At 46.5% G+C, this 20845-nt stretch overlaps 1 protein-coding gene across 5 annotated transcripts in view; it reads left to right on the plus strand.

Moving 5' to 3' along the window:
* Positions 1-896: 896 nt before the first annotated feature.
* Positions 897-20845, plus strand: part of MTSS2 (MTSS I-BAR domain containing 2) — a 71129-nt gene continuing 51180 nt past the window's right edge. For all 5 annotated transcript variants that reach the window (XM_040329302.1, XM_040329305.1, XM_040329303.1 and 2 more), the window contains exon 1: positions 897-1108. In XM_040329302.1, coding sequence (XP_040185236.1) covers positions 1037-1108 — 72 coding nt within the window. In that variant the 5' untranslated portion in view covers positions 897-1036. The remainder of the gene's footprint in view (positions 1109-20845) is intronic.

A 20845-nucleotide genomic window follows, 5' to 3' on the forward strand; every position in this document is an offset into this window, starting at 1 on the left:
GTCTACGCCGAAAACAACGGAAGCGCCCCTAGCGGCCAGCGTAAAATTGCACACGATTATACGCCGCCATATTCAAGTTACGTCGGCGGAGGAAGCCTATTTTTTCCAACGTATCTGCCTTTGAGAATTGGCGTAAAGATACGACGGCGCAGATTTGAAATTGCAGTTCAGTGCGTTTTTTTTTCTGCATCAAAAACGCATGAAAAGTAGGATATATGGGGCTAGATTCAGCAACAACATACGGTGGCGTATGCATGTGGTGTAAACTGGCAATTAAGGTTAAAAAAAAAAAAGGGGGGGGAGGATGCACTGGATTGTATCAAAAATGCATCAAAAACGCACTGGGACGCGTCAAAAACGTGCATGCAGAAAAGCATCTGGAACGCATCCGGACTGCGTTTTGATGCCGTGAACTGGCCCTAAATGACTATTCTCAGCACCCAGTAAATGACCCCCCCCCCCCCCCCCCCCCCCCCCCCCCCGGGCCTCTCAGGTGCTACATTGTCTGACAGCCGTCTGCAGGTTGGAGATGCAGCGAGACCCAGTCCTCCTGTCCCCCCCCCCCCATCACATCTCAGTCCCCCCCCCTCCCTTCTGGTCCATGTGACAGATCTGTACCTCCCCTCTCCTGTAGCCCTGTGTGCTGCACTGCAGCCTCTCCTCCTGCACAAGGCTGCTGCATCCTCCTCAGTGGGCAGCCTGCGCTCTTCTTTTTTTTCCCTCCCCATCCCTGCCTGGTCCATGCCTATCCCAGGAGCCCCCGGCCACCTGTGCGGGGATGATTGTGGGAGGCTCCCGCTGGACATGGGGCATCTGAATGCTGCAAGTGACATCCACTAGAAAAGGACTGGTTGGGGGGGGGGACAGAAGGGGTGGGGGGAGGTGGGTGACATCGATTGGCGGCGGGGGGGAGGAGGTCCCAGCAGTTGTGGATTCTCTGGAATTTGCTGTCTATTTCACGCTCTGATTTCCCATCTGGATTTGGCCCAGAGGGGCGCATGTTGGATTTCCCCCCCTTGGCTGCGGCTGGATTGTCATGATGGAGGCGGTTGACAAGGAGTGCGGCGCTCTGGGGGGTCTCTTCCAGGCCATCATCAATGATATGAAGGTAAGAGGATGGTGAAAAAGGGGGTGGAGGGTGGCAAAGACGCCTCCTTCGATCGATAAATCCAATCTGCATAGCGATGAGGAATACGCTGGGGACACGGCGCCAGCACCAGCAGGGGGGCCGATGCCCACCTCTGCCAGGAGACGCCGGTGCCATTTTCTGGGGCTTTGTCACCCAGCGCCTCGGTGATGTGTCATTTCTTTTCATTTAAAGTCCTGGGAGATTGGGGGAGGGGGCTGCCATCTTTGTGCAAGTTCTGGAGGAGGCTGGGCTCCCTACCACAGCTGTAACCCCTTCCATGCCAGGGGGGGGGGGGGTGCTGAGATCTGGGCAGATGCTCTGCAGAGCCTGGCAACACCAGAGCATCAGCCTGTAATCCTCCGCCAGTGGCCCCTAAGCACAGGGAGCTTAACCCTTTTCTTCCCCAGACAATGCTGGAAAAAAAAGGGGGGGGGAGTGTAACCCTATCATTCCCAGACAATACGGGAGAGGATATGGTAACCCTTCCATTCCCAGACAATACTGGCGAGGATATGGTAACCCTTCCATTCCCAGACAATACTGGAGAGGATATGGTAACCCTTCCATTCCCAGACAATACGGGAGAGGATATGGTAACCCTTCCATTCCCAGACAATACTGGAGAGGATATGGTAACCCTTCCATTCCCAGACAATACGGGAGAGGATATGGTAACCCTTCCATTCCCAGACAATACTGGAGAGGATATGGTAACCCTTCCATTCCCAGACAATACTGGAGAGGATATGGTAACCCTTCCATTCCCAAAGAAATGTCACCATGTAGGATGGAAAGAAAACTCCGACACGCAGCAACAAGACCCGATTAAAGATCCTTCATTAACCTCCTGATCCTTTCTACTGACCCCCCCCCCCCCGTACACTGCACTACATAATATACGTAACGTGGCAACAAAGTAACAAACAGCAATGGCCCTGCGCCAAGTGTCCTGCACGCCGGATGTACACGCCAATAGAAAATAAATAAGTGATAGAACTGAAGGGTTGGTGGGCAAGAATGGCACAAAAGGTGTGCAAAAAAAAAAAAGGCTGATTTTCCCGGAGGTGTCTGTATCATGGGACGTGATTGGTCAAAGAAGTGTAAGGTGCAGTTCAATGTTTCTAAATGTGAAAATAATGCTGTAAAAGAATGGCACTCTGGGTCAATATTGGGGTACAGTGCTGGCCAGAACTGCAGAGGAAAAAAGATTCGGGGTATTTATTTCAGGTGATTGCAAAATGGGCACACTGTGTGCCCAGGCAATGGGGAAAGTGAATATACATTTGGGGGTTCATCAATAGAGGGGTCACCAGCAGCAGCAAGGAGGTCCTGATTCTCCTATATAGATCTTTACATCACTATAGGGATCACCAGCGGGAGAAAAAGGGTCACGATTCCTCTATATAGGTCTTTATATTACTTGAGGGATCCCATAGCCTGAGGAAGGAGGTCCTGATTCTCCTATATAGATCTTTATATCACTATAGGGATCACCAGCGGGAGGAAAAGGGTCCTGATTCCTCTATATAGGTCTTTATATCACTTGAGGGATCCCATAGCCTGAGGAAGGAGGTCCTGATTCTTCTATATAGAGCTTTAACTATCAGGAGGCAGAATACCAATAGGGTAAGGCAGTCCTTATTTCTCTATATAGATCTTTATATTACTAGAGGGATCACCAGCAGGAGGAAGGAGGTCCTGATTCCTCTATATAGATCTTTATATTACTAGAGGGATCACCACCTTGAGGAAGAAGGTCCAGATTCCTCTATATAGATCTTTATATCACTTGAGGGATCACTAGCCTGAGGAAGGAGGTCCTGATTCCTCTATATAGATCTTTATATCACGTGAGGGATCATTAGCCTGAGGAAGGAGGTCCTGATTCCTCTATATAGATCTTTATATTACTTGAGGGATCACTAGCCTGAGGAAGGAGGTCCTGATTCCTCTATATAGATCTTTATATCACTTGAGAGATCACTAGCCTGAGGAAGGAGGTCCTGATTCCTCTATATAGATCGTTATATCACTTGAGGGATCCCCAGCCTGAGGAAGGAGGTCCTGATTCTCCTATATAGAGCTTTAACTATCAGGAGGCGGATTACCAGTAAGGAAAGGAGGTCCTGATTCCTCTATATAGATCTTTATATCACTAGAAGGATCACCAGCTGGAGGAAGAAGGTTCTGATTCCTCTACATAGATCTTTATATCACTAGAAGGATCACCAACAGGAGGAAGGAGCTCCTGATTCCTCTATTTAGATCTTATATCACTTGATGAATCCACAGCCTGAGGAAGTAGGTCCCGATTCCTCTGTATAAATCTTTTTTTAATTATTTTATTTTCCAAGGAGGGTACAGTTTACAACCCAAGTAGATGACATAAAACATAGGATACACAGGAACAAACTTACATATCAGCCGACCCAGGAATACACAGTACAGATGAGCATGTGAAATATAACGGTTTCAAAATTTGTTGACATCGGGTAGAACTGGTGGAACTTACAAGTAACTATAAGGGGGATCCCAGCATAAAAACATAAATGTCAAACTGTGCTTTATAATAAGATTCCTACATTATCAGGGTTGCCAGTTGGATCAGAAATGCGATATTGAGTTGGGATAAAAGTGGACGAGGATATAAACAACATTCAAAAAGTATTACCCACAATTAGACTAAATATTTAAGTAAAAAAAAAAAGGGGGGGTAGGGGGTTGGAGAAGCAGGTGTCCCTAGTGTAGGAAGGGAACAAAGTCGAGAAAAGCAAAGATATGGTAGACCGATAGGAGGCAGGTAGTACCTCTCGCCCAGGTTTGTAGGACTAAATCCAGGAGGTCAGACAGATTGCGAGACCTCCCGGAGATATGCATCAGTATAAATAAAGTGGTGCCAGGGTCTCACGAAAGATCTCCTCCCAGTTGTGTAAGGTGGCGGTGAGATCTTCCATATCTCTCAGTTCATTTATTTTAGAAAACCACAGGGCCTTGGATGGCCTGGTCTCCGATCTCCAACAGAGGGGGATGCACGCCTTAGCGGCATTCAATAACTGAATTGTAAGGGTGGGGGGGGGGGGGCCTGGTATTTCCTAAGAGGTCACAGTGAAAGATGGAGCAGACAACCTGTGGGGTTCCCTTCCAGATCAACATTTGTCAGGTGCTTGATCTTGCAGGTCACCTCCCACCAGAATGATCCGAGTCTAGAACAGTCCCAGAAGATATGCAACATCGTTCCCTCTGCATTGCCACACCGCCAACACAGACTAGGAACTTGAGGGAAGAAAAGGTGCAGAGTGGTGGGCACTCTGTACCATCGAGCCAGAATTATGTAACAGGTCTCTTGGACTCTGGTAGCTATGGAGGACTTCTGGGAAAAAATGAAGGATCTTCTCCTCCTGAGAGTCGGGGAATTGGGTATCCAGATGCTGGATCTACTGGAATTTTCACACACAGTGAACATGAGATGTTTATTGTAGTGGGTGAGGAGGATAGATGCACATAGTTGTGAGTGAGGAGCCCCAGAGGTGAGCTGTACATAGTAGTGAGTAAGGAGTCTAGAGGTGAGCTGTACATAGTAGTGAGTAAGGAGTGTAGAGGTGAGCTGTACATAGTAGTGAGTGAGGAGTGTAGAGGTGAGCTGTACATAGTAGTGAGTGAGGAGTGTAGAGGTGAGCTGTACATAGTAGTGAGTGAGTGTAGAGGTGAGCTGTACATAGTAGTGAGTGAGGAGCCCCAGAGGTGAGCTGTACATAGTAGTGAGTAAGGAGTCTAGAGGTGAGCTGTACATAGCAGTGAGTGAGGAGTGTAGAGGTGAGCTGTACATAGTAGTAAGGAGTCTAGAGGTGAGCTGTACATAGTAGTGAGTGAGGAGTGTAGAGTTGAGCTGTACATAGTAGTGAGTGAGGAGCCCCAGAGGTGACCTGTACATAGTAGTGAGTAAGGAGTGTAGAGGTGAGCTGTACATAGTAGTGAGTGAGGAGTGTAGAGGTGAGCTGTACATAGTAGTGAGTGAGGAGCCCCAGAGGTGAGCTGTACATAGTAGTGAGTAAGGAGTGTAGAGGTGAGCTGTACATAGTAGTGAGTGAGGAGCCCCAGAGGTGAGCTGTACATAGTAGTAAGAAGTGTAGAGGAAAAATGTACATAGTGGTGTGGGAGGAGTGATGTACAAAGCAATGAGTGTAAAGGAGAGATTAACATAGCAGTGATGAAAAATTTCAGAGGGGGTCGTCCCCCTCCGATGTTATTTTTACACACCCTGTAAAAAGAGCGAGTACTGTCACTGCACACTATCCTCTTTCTCTTTGCACAATGCGGTGTCTGTATAATGTCTTCATTGTGACTTCCTCAATGGAGGAACTGCATAGTGTAAATAGTTTGGGGCGCGTGTTGTGCCGTTTCACACTGGAAAATTACATTCTGAGATAAATGTGATAATGAGGGACAGGACGTTGGAGGACGATGATTGCACTACAATGAGCTCCTATCTAGAGAACAGTCCCCGTAGATGCTCTTTGGAGAGGTTTATGTAAGGACAAATTCTAAGGCCGCACTGACACAATGTTGAGCAGATGGGTCAAGTGAACCAAGAAATTTGGATCTATTCTGACAGCCAACCATACGCGAGCCAATTCTACTCTCTAACATCACTGACATCTCACTTAATGAAGCAATTTGTAAAGTGCGAAAACCAATAGCAACAGGATCTCATCTCTGCCCGAAGAAGGCTGGAATGGCACTGTTGGCAGAAGTGACCCTGTGTAGTCTGTCCACATATTCTCCATTGACCTCAACCTTGGACTCGCTTCTAGTTCTCCTTTCAGTAATGTGACAAGTGAGGCTCCCAAATGCTGCAAGGACTTTTTACTCTAAGAATAGCCAACACAAACATGTGTACCTTTAGCTGTAGAGAAGACTTGTTGTACTGGAGGCATAAAGTCAGTAATCTGGGATTTCCCCTTCTTTAGACCCATTGGTATGGTACCATTTCAATGGAGTCACTCTTCCAGCATCAAATAAGCTCCACTTCCTGGGAAGGCTGTCCCTTTAAATATGGCTACCGTGGTATGGTTGGGTTTTGGAAGAGTCTGGTGAAGAGAAGGTTTGTGCTTCATTGTAAAGCGATTACGGAAGCTAGATAACTAGACATGGTATGGAAGGTGAGGTCTGTCCATCACTGGAGATAAAGGAAACTGAAGGACTGGACATGGTATGGAAGGTGAGAAGGTCTGTCCTTCATTGGAGAGTGATGAAGCAAAGGTGGAGGACTGGACATGGTAGGAAATTAGAGAACATCTATCCTTCATTGGAGATAGAGGAAAGCTGGAGGACTGGACATGGTATGGAAGGTGAGAAGGTCCATCCTTCATTGGAGATAGTGGAAAGCTGGAGGACTGGACATGGTATGGAAGGCGAGAAGGTCCATCCTTCATTGGAAAGATAAGGAAAGCTGGGTGACTGGACATGGTATGGAAGGTGAGAAGGTCCATCCTTCAGTGGAGAGTGATGAAGCAAAGGTGGAGGACTGGACATGGTAGGAAACTAGAGAAAATCCATCGCTCATTGGAGATAGAGAAAAGGTGAAGGACTTGACATGGTAGGAGAGTAGAGAAAATCTGTCTATCATTGGAAATGGAGGAAAGCTGGACATGGTGTGGTAAATAGAGAAGGTCTGTCCTTCATTGGAAAGATAAGGAAAGCTGGAGGACTGGACATGGTATGGAAGGTGAGAAGGTCTGTCCTTCATTGGAGATAGAGGAACGCTGGATGACTGGACATGGTAAGGAAGGTATTTCCTTTATTGGAAAGATAAGGAAAGCTGAAGAACTGGACATGGTATGGAAGGTGAGAAGGTCTGTCCTTCATTGGAGATAGAGGAAGCTGGATGACTGGACATGGTAAGGAAGATGAGAAGGTATTTCCTTTATTGGAAAGATAAGGAAAGCTGAAGGACTGGACATGGTATGGAAGGTGAGAAGGTCCATCCTTCATTGGAGAGTGATGAAGCAAAGGTGGAGGACTGGACATGGTATGGAAGGTGAGAAGGTCCATCCTTCAGTGGAGAGGGATGAAGCAAAGGTGGAGGACTGGACATGGTAGGAAACTTGAGAACATCTATCCTTCAATGGAGATAGAGGAAAGGTGGAGGACTGGACATGGTAGGAGAGTAGAGAAAATCTGTCCATCATTGGAAATAGAGGAAAGCTGGCGGGCTGAACATGGTGTGGTAAATATAGAAGGTCTGTCCTTCATTGGAAAGATAAGGAAAGCTGGAGGACTGGACATGGTAGAGAAAGGAGAAAAAGTTTAGCCGGCACTTGAGGAAGTTGAGGAAGGATGGATGGTGGAGTATGGCAGTGTAGTAGAAAAGATCTGTCCTTCAGTGGGAAGAAATTAAGGAGTGGAGAGAGATTAGGGACTGGACTTGCTCGTGGAGCAAGAGAGAGACTGACCGTCCTGCACTAAAGTGAGTTGAGGACAGCAGGAAGACTGGACACAGTGGTCAAGGCAGGGGTGTATTTAGGTTTTGTGCTGCCCTAGGCCTGGTGAAACTCGCGCACCCCCTACTTTATATATGACGCACCCCTTCCTTTTTAAGACCTGTCCTGTCATTTTCATGGGATGAGGACAGAGGGACAGGGTGGGATGAGGACAGGGTGGGATGAGGACTGGGGGACAGGGTGGGATGAGCACAGGGGGACAGAGTGGGATGAGCACAGAGGGACAGGGTGGGATGAGCAAAGGGGGACAGGGTGGGATGAGCACAGGGGGACAGGGTGGGATGAGCACAGGGGGACAGGGTGGGATGAGCACAGGGGGACAGGGTGGGATGAGCACAGGGGGACAGGGTGGGATGAGCACAGGGGGACAGGGTGGGATGAGCACAGAGGGACAGGGTGGGATGAGCACAGAGGGACAGGGTGGGATGAGGACAGGGGGACAGGGTGGTCATGAGGACAGGGGGACAGGGTGGGATGAGCACAGGGGGACAGGGCTTTTTCTCTGCCCCCCGCAAAGTGCCGCCCTAGGCCTGGGCCTTGTCGGCCTAGGCCATAATACATCTCTGGGTCAAGGTGAGGGGTCAATCCTGTAGGGTTATACAGTTGAGGGAAGGATGAGCATTGGAGGCAATAAGGAAGAAAAGGGGTCTACCCTGCAAAGGTAATGGGAAACTGAGCAAAGGAAAGAAGGTCCAATAACTGCAATGGAATATATGAATTCTGGGTTATGTCTGAAAATTACTGGTGTTCTCATCAGCTGTAAATGTAAATGTCCATAGACATTCTAAACTAAAGTATTCATGGATCGTCTCCCTTATAAAGTTTAGGATTTGAATTAGTTCCAGACTGGACAAATTCCATAAGTCAGGACATTATCACACCTGAAAAGTAAAGCTGAACTCTCCTTACAGGTACCCATGTAACAGTGATAATGTACTCCATTGCCACAAGGAGCTGGTCACCTTCCAAGTCCACTACTGGCCACCTCTCTAGTACACCATTAAAACCCCTAAAAAATCAAATGCAAATTCTGAAATTTTGAACCCCTCCAGCGCACAGGTATTAAGGATTGAATTTTTGGGAGGTGAAGTCCACTGTGTATGTGCATACCATATCTGATGTGTTATTACCTGGGGGGCAGTGTCGGGTAAGAGGCAAGTGGCACTGCCTTGGTAAGAGCAGACACGGTATATTGCCTTCTGAATAACATCTATTACTTTGATGCCTATAAGAAACTTGACTGTATAAAGCAGGGGTGCCCAACCAGTGGCCCGCGGAGCCCTCTGATGTGGCCCACAACCTTCTGCTCTGGGATGGGTGGTTGGCAAGCCCAGATCATGAACAGATGGTCACAAATTACCAAAGGAACCCTCCAAAATCTTGTGAAAAGCCTTCCAAGAAGGGTGGAGGATGTTATAGCCATAAAGGGGCAACTCCATAATAAAGGCCATGGAGGGAGGGGGGGCAACTCCATATTTATGGCCATGGGATGGGGGACCAACGCCTATAATGGTTAAGGGATGGGAGGTAACTCCATGGTAATGGTCATGGAGTGTGCAGCAACTCAGTATTAATGGCCATGGTTTTGTTATGGAATGTCCAACAAGCTCATATACAGTGCCTTGAAAAAGTTTTCATACCTCTTGAAATTTTCCACATTTTGTCATGTTACAACCAAAAACATAAATGTATTTTATGTGATAGACCAACACAAAGTGTCACATCATTGTGAACTGGAATGTGAAAAGTGTGGTGTGTAGCTGAATTCAGCCCCCTTTACTCCGATGCCCCTAACTAAAATCTAGTGGAACCAATTGCCTTCAGAAGTCATCTAATTAGTAAATAGAGTCCACCTGTGTGTAATTTAATCTCAGTATAAAATACAGTTGTTCTGTGAAGCCCTCAGAGGTTTGTTAGAGAACCTTAATGAACAAACAGCATCATGAAGGCCAAGGAACACACCAGACAGGTCAGGGATAAAGTTGTCGAGAAGTTTAAAGCAGGGTTAGGTTATAAAAAAATATCCACAGCTTTGAACATCTCACAGAGCTCTGTTCAATCCATCATGCAAACATGGAAAGAGTATGGCAATAACTGCAAACCTACCAAGACATGGCCATCCACCTAAATTGACAGGCTGTATAAGAAGGTTAATCAGAGAAGCAGCCAAGAGGCCCATGGTAACTCTGGAGGAGCTGCAGAGATCCACATCTCAGGTGGGAGAATCTGTCCACAGGACAACTATTAGTCGTGATCTCTACAAATCTGCCCTTTATGGAAGAGCGGCAAGAAGAAAGCCATTGTTAAAAGAAAGCAAGAAGTCCCGTTGCAATTTACGAGAAGCCGTGTGGGGGAATAGCAAACATGTGGAAGAAGTTGCTCTGATCAGATGAGACCAAAATGTTATTTTTTTGTCCTAAAAGCAAAACACTATGTGTGACAGAAAACTAACACTGCACATCACCCTGAACACACCATCCCCACCGTGAAACATGGTGGTGGCAGCATCATGTTGTGGGGATGCTTTTCTTCAGCAGGGACAGGGAAGCCGGTCAGAGTTGATAGGAAGTTGGATGAAGCCAAATACAGGACAATCTTAGAAGATAACCTGTTAGAGTCTGCAAAAGACTTGAGACTGGGGCGAAGGTTTACCTTCCAGCAGGAAAACGACTCTAAACATACAGCCAGAGCTACAATGGAATGGTTTAGATCAAAACATATTCATGTGTTAGAATGGCCCAGACACAGTCCAGACCTAAATCACATTGAGACTCTGTGGCGAGTAGGGTTGTCCCGATACCGATACCAGTATCGGTACCGATACCGAGTATTTGCGGGAGTACTTGTACTCGAGCAAATACCCCCGATACCTAAATAGAATACTTCCCCCCCCCCCCGCCGCTGCCGCCGCATCGCATCGAAAGGCGCCACATGGGTTAAACGGCGTACGGGAACATCACAGCTTTCATTTGAATAGCTGTAGTGTTCCCACGCGTATAGACACTCCCCCTTGCTCGGGATTGGATGGGTGATCGTGATCTGTCCAATCCCGAGCAAGGGGGAGTGTCTATACGCGCGGGCAAAACAGCTATTCAAATGAATGCTGTGATTTTCTCCATGCGGCGGCGGCATTCGGCGGCAAAGGTATGGGGGAAATGGCTGGAGGGACATGGCTGCATATGTGAGGGACATGGCTAGAGGGACATGGCTGCATATGTGAGGGACATGGCTATAGGGACATGGCTGCATATGTGAGGGACATGGCTAGAGGGACATGGCTGCATATGTGAGGGACATGGCTAGAGGGACATGGCTGCATATGTGAGGGACATGGCTAGAGGGACATGGCTGCATATGTGAGGGACATGGCTAGAGGGACATGGCTGCATATGTGAGGGACATGGCTAGAGGGACATGGCTGCATATGTGGGGGACATGGCTAGAGGGACATGGCTGCATATGTGAGGGACATGGCTAGAGGGACATGGCTGCATATGTGAGGGACATGGCTAGAGGGACATGGCTGCATATGTGAGGGACATGGCTAGAGGGACATGGCTGCATATGTGGGGGACATGGCTAGAGGGACATGGCTGCATATGTGGGGGACATGGCTGGGGGGACATGGCTGCATATGTGGGGGACATGGCTGCATTTGGGGACACATTTAAAAAAAGTATCGTATTCGGTATCGGCGACTACTTGAAAAAAAGTATCGGTACTTGTACTCGGTCCTAAAAAAGGAATCGGGACAACCCTAGTGGCGAGACTTGAAAATTGCCGTTCACAGACGCTCTCCATCCAATCTGACAGAGCTTGAGATATTTTGCAAAGAAGAATGGGCAAAAATGTACCGCTCTAGATGGGCAAAGCTGGTAGAGACACCCCCAAAAAGACTTGCAGCTGGAATTGCAGAGAAAGGCGGTTCTACAAAGTATTGACTCCGGGGGGCGCCATACAAATGTACCCCCCCACACTTTTTACATAATTATTTGTAAAAACAATTAAAACCATTTATAATTTTCCTTCCACTTCACAATTATGAGCCACTTTGTGTTGCTCTATCACATAAAATCCCAATAAAATACATTTACATTTTTGGTTGTAACATGACAAAATGTGGAAAATTTCAAGGGGTATGAATACTTTTTCAAGGCACTGTAGATATAATGATCAGAGGTCCGCAGGCTTTTGGCCATATAGTGTAGTCTATAGATTGTACAATAGAATATATGTTTTTTTTTAGTTTACCACGTGCAGAGTCCACACACGATGTGGCTGGGGTGGGTGTACAGCTCAGCCACACAGACGCAGAAAGGGTTAACATGTATTGCATCAGATTAGCTGCGGCAGCGCCGGCTCAGCCACGTTCATTGACTGCTTTTCACACAAATTCTGTTTTGACAAATATCAGGATCGCTCGGTGGCAGATGGAGACTGAAAACACATTCACAGCCATGTCTGGCACATTTGGCAGCAGACATCCAAGTTGTGATACGTGGGCTCAGACATTCCTTCTCTCCAGTAAAAATATATATATAAAAAAATAAAGAAATCGATGTGTAATCCAGGAAATATGAGCAATAGGTTATGTCTGAGCTCAAAGATACAGAGATAATACACTGAGAATATTAGGCCGGTAGTGGGCGTCACCAGTCCAGTCTCTGGTACCAGTCCCATTGACCCAAATATGGTGCCTGACTAAATCTAGTTCTCACCAACTTGGTGTCCCATAGTGTTCATCAGCCTGGCGTCTCATAGTGTTCACCAACCTGGCGTCCTATATTGTTCACCAACCTTGTGTCCTGCATTGCATTCATCAACTTGGCATCCCATAGTGTTCACCAACCTTGCATCCCATAGTGTTCACCAACCTTGCATCCCATAGTGTTCACCAACCTTGCATCCCATAGTGTTCACCAACCCTGCATCCCATAGTGTTCACCAACTTGGCGTTGCATAGTGTTCACCAACCTTGCATCCCATAGTGTTCACCAACCTTGCATCCCATAGTGTTCACCAACCTTGCATCCCATAGTGTTCACCAACCTTGCATCCCATAGTGTTCACCAACCCTGCATCCCATAGTGTTCACCAACTTGGCGTTGCATAGTGTTCACCAACCTTGCATCCCATAGTGTTCACCAACCTTGCATCCCATAGTGTTCACCAACCTTGCATCCCATAGTGTTCACCAACCTTGCATCCCATAGTGTTCACCAACCTTGCATCCCATAGTGTTCACCAACCGTGCATCCCATAGTGTTCACCAACCTTGCATCCCATAGTGTTCACCAACCTTGCATCCCATAGTGTTCACCAACCTTGCATCCCATAGTGTTCACCAACCTTGCCTCCCATAGTGTTCACCAACCTTGCCTCCCATAGTGTTCACCAAACCTTGCCTCCCATAGTGTTCACCAACCTTGCATCCCATAGTGTTCACCAACTTGCATCCCATAGTGTTCACCAACCTTGCATCCCATAGTGTTCACCAACCTTGCATCCCATAGTGTTCACCAACCTTGCATCCCATAGTGTTCACCAATCTTGCATCCCATAGTGTTCACCAACCTTGCATCCCATAGTGTTCACCAAACCTTGCCTCCCATAGTGTTCACCAAACCTTGCCTCCCATAGTGTTCACCAACCTTGCATCCCATAGTGTTCACCAACTTGCATCCCATAGTGTTCACCAACCTTGCATCCCATAGTGTTCACCAACCTTGCATCCCATAGTGTTCACCAACCTTGCATCCCATCGTGTTCACCAACCTTGCCTCCCATAGTGTTCACCAACCTTGCATCCCATAGTGTTCACCAACCTTGCATCCCATAGTGTTCACCATCACCAACCTTGCCTCCCATAGTGTTCACCAACCTTGCCTCCCATAGTGTTCACCAACCTTGCATCCCATAGTGTTCACCATCCTTGCATCCCATAGTGTTCACCAACCTTGCATCCCATAGTGTTCACCAACCTTGCCTCCCATAGTGTTCACCAACCTTGCATCCCATAGTGTTCACCAACCTTGCATCCCATAGTGTTCACCAACCTTGCATCCCATAGTGTTCACCAACCTTGCCTCCCATAGTGTTCACCAACCTTGCCTCCCATAGTGTTCACCAACCTTGCATCCCATAGTGTTCACCAACCTTGCCTCCCATAGTGTTCACCAACCTTGCCTCCCATAGTGTTCACCAACCTTGCCTCCCATAGTGTTCACCAACCTTGCATCCCATAGTGTTCACCATCCTTGCATCCCATAGTGTTCACCAACCTTGCATCCCATAGTGTTCACCAACCTTGCCTCCCATAGTGTTCACCAACCTTGCATCCCATAGTGTTCCCCAACCTTGCCTCCCATAGTGTTCACCAACCTTGCCTCCCATAGTGTTCACCAACCTTGCCTCCCATAGTGTTCACCAACCTTGCATCCCATAGTGTTCACCAACCTTGCATCCCATAGTGTTCACCAACCTTGCATCCCATAGTGTTCACCAACCTTGCATCCCATAGTGTTCACCAACCTTGCATCCCATAGTGTTCACCAACCTTGCCTCCCATAGTGTTCACCAACCTTGCCTCCCATAGTGTTCACCAACCTTGCATCCCATAGTGTTCACCAACCTTGCATCCCATAGTGTTCACCAACCTTGCATCCCATAGTGTTCACCAACCTTGCCTCCCATAGTGTTCACCAACCTTGCATCCCATAGTGTTCACCAACCTTGCATCCCATAGTGTTCCACTACCTTGCATCCCATATAGTGTTCCACTACCTTGCATCCCATAGTGTTCCACTACCTTGCATCCTATAGTGTTCACAAACTTGGCGTTGTGTAGTGTTCACCAATCTGGCATCCCAAAGTGTTTACCACCCAGGCGCAATATTAAAAGAAGAGGACTTCCCACATGCTATGTTACAAGCCTGGGGCAAGACCAAAGAGCCCCGACTAAGGAGCAGGGCCGCCAGCGTCCCTACCAACCAGTGAATATCGTGACACCACCCCTTGTGACATCAATGACCCAGCATGCCCTCAGTCAATGACGTCACAAGGGGGCGGGTTCACCAGGTGACATCACTGGGTGGCCCCCGCCACTTAGTTATTAAAGAGCAGGATCTGGGGGCCGTCTGATCTGTCAGGGTTCCCCTCTCTGGTATCACGCTTTCTCTGAGTAGGATTCCAGTGTGGATCACAGTCAGTATTTATTTCTGCCTGATCTCCCAATGCCGTGACAGGCAGAGTAGGACTTTGACAGCTAAAGCCTTTGCATGCTCTCCAGATGAAACGTTCATAGATTATTCATCAAGCGGCCTGATATCAGGCAGGAATCCCAGGAGAGCTCTGCTGCCTCCAACTGCATCTCACCACATGAATAGATTTATTATCAACAGAGCCGCCACTTATCCCCAGCTTCATCTCCCGAAACGCATCGGAAAACCGGGGACAGCCTCCCGGGGACAGCATACCGGGGACAGCATACCGGGGACAGTAGTATGAAATTGGTAGGGTAGGGGGCGCTACGTGCAAATATTAAATAGTTATACCCCAATAACAAATTAATATAAATACAAAAAAGTCCATGCGTAATAAAGTGCAAATGTGCAAATAAAGTCCCAGGATATTCCAAATATAAACACTTAATATGTATAATAAACACTCCAATAAGCCAGGGTTCCAGTATTGCAGTCAAATTTGGAGGTATATAAATCGGAATGAGAGATCATAATAGTGTGATACCGTTTATTAAAAACGTTAAAAACATATAAAGCTAGCCAAATGGCTCCTTACTAGATCAGGTGCCCCGATCCCGGCACTGAGGCTGATAGCGTGGGTCAGTAATGCGAGAGGGTCTCCGTTGGAGTATGCTGCAGCGAAGCAGCGTGCGTGTCACCGCCGAAAAAAACAGCAGACCCGGAAGTTACGTTGCTGTACGTGAATGGTATACGCCTCGACGTACATTTCGTTTGGATTACGTCATCAGGAAGCCTTCCTGATGACGTAATCCAAACGAAACGTACGTCGAGGCGTATATCACTATACGCCTCGTAGATCACTATTATGATCTCTCATTCCGGTTTATATACCTCCAAATTTGACTGCAATACTGGAACCCTGGCTTATTGGATAGCGTTTCCTACACAAGCGCATTTGACTTATTTTTAATTAAAGAGTCAACTCGAGCTGATAAGGAGCCATCTTATATCTGATCACGTCGGGTGCAATGTTTACTATATGGTGAAGGTTTTTCACAAGCACAGATTTTCCTCACATCAAGCAACGTTCATTGCACATAGTCAGTGTTTATATTTGGAATTTATTGAATACAATATCCTGGGACTTTATTTGCACATTTGCACTTTATTACGCATGGACTTTTTTGTATTTATATTAATTTGTTATTAGGGTATAACTTATTTAATATTTTCACGTAGCGCCCCCTACCCTACCAATTTCATACTACTGTTCAGATACTGATTCTAGGGAGGCTGCTTCCAATTTATGACATTAATTTGTTTTTTCACATAATTGTAAACTAATTATTCACTTATTTTGATTTTGTGGTAACTTATATTATTTTCGTGGCGCGAAACTCATACCATTACCAGGGACAGCCTACCGGGGACAGCCTCCCGGGGACAGCCTACGGGGGACAGCCTCCCGGGGACAGCCTACCGGGGACAGCCTACCGGAGACAGCCTACCGGGGACAGCCTACCGGGGACAGCCTACCGGGGACAGCCTCCGGGGGACAGCCTACCGGGGACAGCCTCCCGGGGACAGCCTACCGGAGACAGCCTACCGGGGACAGCCTCCCGGGGACAGCCTCCCGGGGACAGCCTACCGGGGACAGCCTACCGGGGACAGCCTACCGGAGACAGCCTACCGGGGACAGCCTCCGGGGGACAGCCTACCGGGGACAGCCTCCCGGGGACAGCCTACCGGAGACAGCCTACCGGAGACAGCCTACCGGGGACAGCCTCCCGGGGACAGCCTCCCGGGGACAGCCTACCGGGGACAGCCTCCCGGGGACAGCCTACCGGGGACAGCCTACCGGGGACAGCCTACCGGGGACAGCCTCCCGGGGACAGCCTAGAGCACCGGACACTGAATTCACACACTCACCGCGCCAGAGTGTAAGCTCCTCCATTACAGAGACGGACGTGATTGGCTCAGTGTTCTTTGTACAGCACCACAGTATATGTCAGAGCTATATAATGTCAAATAATAGTGTGTGACTGCGGGGGGGGGGGGGGAATTAGAGTGTAAGCTCCTCTGGTGCAGAGACTGGCGTGACTGGCTCAGTGTTCTCTGTACAGCACCACAGTATATGTCAGAGCTATATAAATGTAAAATAATAGTGCACGACTGTGGCGGGGACATTAGAGTGTAAGCTCCTCTGGTTGAGAGAAGGATATGAATGGCTCAGTGTTCTCTGTACAGCACTGCAGTATATGTCAGAGCTTTATAAATGTATAATAATAATAGTGTGACGCTGTTGTGGGGGGGGGGGGCATTAGAGTGTAAGCTCCTCTGGTGCAGAGACTGATGCGAGTGGCTCAGTGTTCTCTGTACAGCACTGTGGTATAGGTCAGCGCTATATATATAGATACAAATAATAATGGATGAGTCTGTGGTGGGACATTAGAGTGTAAGCTCCTCTGGGGAGTGAATATTAATCGTTTTACTGGGCGGCTCCTTCCAATCAATACACATTAACCCTTCCCTGTCCTGTGATCATCATTATCTCTCTGTGACCTCCGCAGATCACTGACCCTTCACCCTGCTCCCTCCATGCATCGTACAGTAACCCTTTCATGTCCGCCTCACATTCACTTCACATTCACCTCTTTCCATAAACTTCCCATGCCACCTTCATTGTGCAATTCACATTCCCTCCATTCAGGATTTATTTTATATGCCCTAAAATTTCTTTATGCAGAAAACTGCACATGTCACACACTGATCTGCTGCATGTTATATACTTCACACTGCAATAACTGTGCTGTATGTTACATACTCCCATGTTGTTGTCTTCACATACTGTGCTGTGTGTTATTTACTCCACACTACTTAGCTGTATATATTGTGCTGTAAAAGAAATACACAAAAACTGCTTAACTATATATATTGTGCTGTACATGATACACTCCAGTGTGCTCAACTGTGTATATTGTGCTGTATATGATATACTTTACTCTGCTCCAATTTATGCACTATATCAGGGTTTGACAAATTTGCTTGGAATCTAGGAGCCAGCTAAAAAAGTTAGGAGCCAGAAAACGCGCCCCGTCCCGACGAGCTTGCGCGCAGAAGCGAACACATACGTGAGCAGCGCTCGCATATGTAAACGGTGTTCAAACCACACATGTGAGGTATCGCCGCGATTGGTAGAGCGAGAGCAATAATTCTAGCCCTAGACCTCCTCTGTAACTCAAAACATGCAACCTGTAGATTTTTTTAAACGTCGCCTATGGAGATTTAAAAGGGTAAAAGTTTGTCGGCATTCCACGAGCGGACGCAATTTTGAAGCGTGACATGTTGGGTATCAATTTACTCGGCGTAACATTATCTTTCATAATATTAAAAAAAAATGGGGATGTTGTCTTATTTTTTAATTTAAAAAAGTGTAATTTTTTCCCAAAAAAGTGCGCTTGTAAGACCGCTGCGCAAATACGGCGTAACAGAAAGTATTGCAACGATCGCTATTTTATTCTCTAGGGTGTTAGGATAAAAAATATATATAATGTTTGGGGGTTCTAATTAGAGGGAAGAAGATGGCAGTGAAAATAGTGAAAAATTACATTAGAGTTGCTGTTTAACTTGTAATACCAACGGCCACCACCAGATGGCGCCAGCTCACAAAAAAAAGCCAAGTTGCCAGGACCCTATTTCTAGTCGCCATGGCGACCTGGCGACCGGGATTTGTCGAGCCCTGCACTAAATATTATATACCCCCCACCGTTTAGCTGTATATATTGTGCTATATGTTGTATACCCCCCACCGCTCAGCTGTATTCACTTTACTGCACATTATATTAAATACAAACCTCACTGTGCTCAACCCAGGTACTCCCAATTGCGGCTGTGAGAGTAGTCGGCGCGGCGCTTATAGCTACTGGGTCTAACGCGTTTCACCCAAAAAGAGACTTTAATCCTTTGCTAGGATCAAGGCCTCTTTTTGGGTGAAACGCGTTAGTGCTGTTGTACCGCGTCGATTTTATACCCTAAAGTGAAGTTGAGTGCCGACTTTTATTATACTGTATATTCCACATTTCTCTGCTATATACACTGTGGTATGATAATGTCCAAATGATAAGCATTTATACTATATAATACTAATAGTACTGTGCTGTACATGATATATTCCACTCGGTTACCCTGCAGAAATGATGCTGTATGTCACATTCAGAAATCACCCACACAATATTATCCTGCAGTAATTCCCCCTATGATATGGCCTGGGGCTACAATGCAGGGCGAGGGGATATCTTTTCCAGCATGATTTGGGCCTATACTGCATGTTTGTCCAATAGGACGATAGGACAGCACAGTATGTAGAGGTACACTGAGGTGTCACTGGAGAAATGGTCACCATTTGTAGGTGTTGTCACCTGGCTCGATGATTGGGAATCCCCACATCACTAATAAGGGGCTCCTGGAAATAATGACATTATCTTTACAATCAGTACCTGGAGGGTCAAGGACTGGATGGGCATCAGACTAGAGTAGAATTCCAGGCCCTGTGTGGGGACCGGGGGGTCCGATTCATCCAACATACCAGCTGTGTGCCCAGAATACATTCTGTACAGAACAGAGCTGTGTCTGTCTTCTTCCCTTCCCTTGTCTCTTCATCTGCTGGCTGAGACACACTGCACTCCCCTTTATACACTGTGCTGTATATGATATACTCCCCTTTATACACTGTGCTGTATATTATATACTCCCCTTTATACACTGTGCTGTATATTATATACTCCCCTTTATACACTGTGCTGTATATTATATACTCCCCTTTATACACTGTGCTGTATATTATATACTCCCCTTTATACACTGTGCTGTATATTATATACTCCCCTTTATACACTGTGCTGTATATTATATACTCCCCTTTATACACTGTGCTGTATATTATATACTCCCCTTTATACACTGTGCTGTATATTATAGACTCCACTTTATACACTGTGCTGTATATTATAGACTCCCCTTTATACACTGTGCTGTATATTATATACTCCCCTTTATACACTGTGCTGTATATTATATACTCCCCTTTATACACTGTGCTGTATATTATAGACTCCCCTTTATACACTGTGCTGTATATTATAGACTCCCCTTTATACACTGTGCTGTATATTATAGACTCCCCTTTATACACTGTGCTGTATATTATATACTCCCCTTTATACACTGTGCTGTATATTATATACTCCCCTTTATACACTGTGCTGTATATTATATACTCCCCTTTATACACTGTGCTGTATATTATATACTCCCCTTTATACACTGTGCTGTATATTATATACTCCCCTTTATACACTGTGCTGTATATTATATACTCCCCTTTATACACTGTGCTGTATATTATATACTCCCCTTTATACACTGTGCTGTATATTATATACTCCCCTTTATACACTGTGCTGTATATTATATACTCCCCTTTATACACTGTGCTGTATATTATATACTCCCCTTTATACACTGTGCTGTATATTATATACTCCCCTTTATACACTGTGCTGTATATTATATACTCCCCTTTATACACTGTGCTGTATATTATATACTCCCCTTTATACACTGTGCTGTTTATTATATACTCCCAAGTGCTCCCCTTTATACACTGTGCTGTATATTATATACTTCTCACTGCTTAGCTTCATATCCTGTGACAGGCCTCGACAAATCCCGGTCGCCAGGTCGCCATGGCGACTAGAAATGGTGTCCTGGCGACTTGGTTTTTATGTGAGCTGGCGCCATCTGGTGGTGGCCGTTGGTATTACAAGTTAAACAGCAATTCTAATGTCATTTTTCACTATTTTCACTGCCATCTTCTTCCCTCTAATTAGAACCCCCAAACATTATATATATTTTTTATCCTAACACCTTAGAGAATAAAATGGTGATCGTTGCAATACTTTCTGTTACGCCGTATTTGCGCAGCGGTCTTACAAGCGCACTTTTTTTGGGAAAAA

This window comes from Rana temporaria, chromosome 11 (assembly GCF_905171775.1).
Source record: "Rana temporaria chromosome 11, aRanTem1.1, whole genome shotgun sequence".
Classification (NCBI taxonomy): Eukaryota; Metazoa; Chordata; class Amphibia; order Anura; family Ranidae; genus Rana; species Rana temporaria.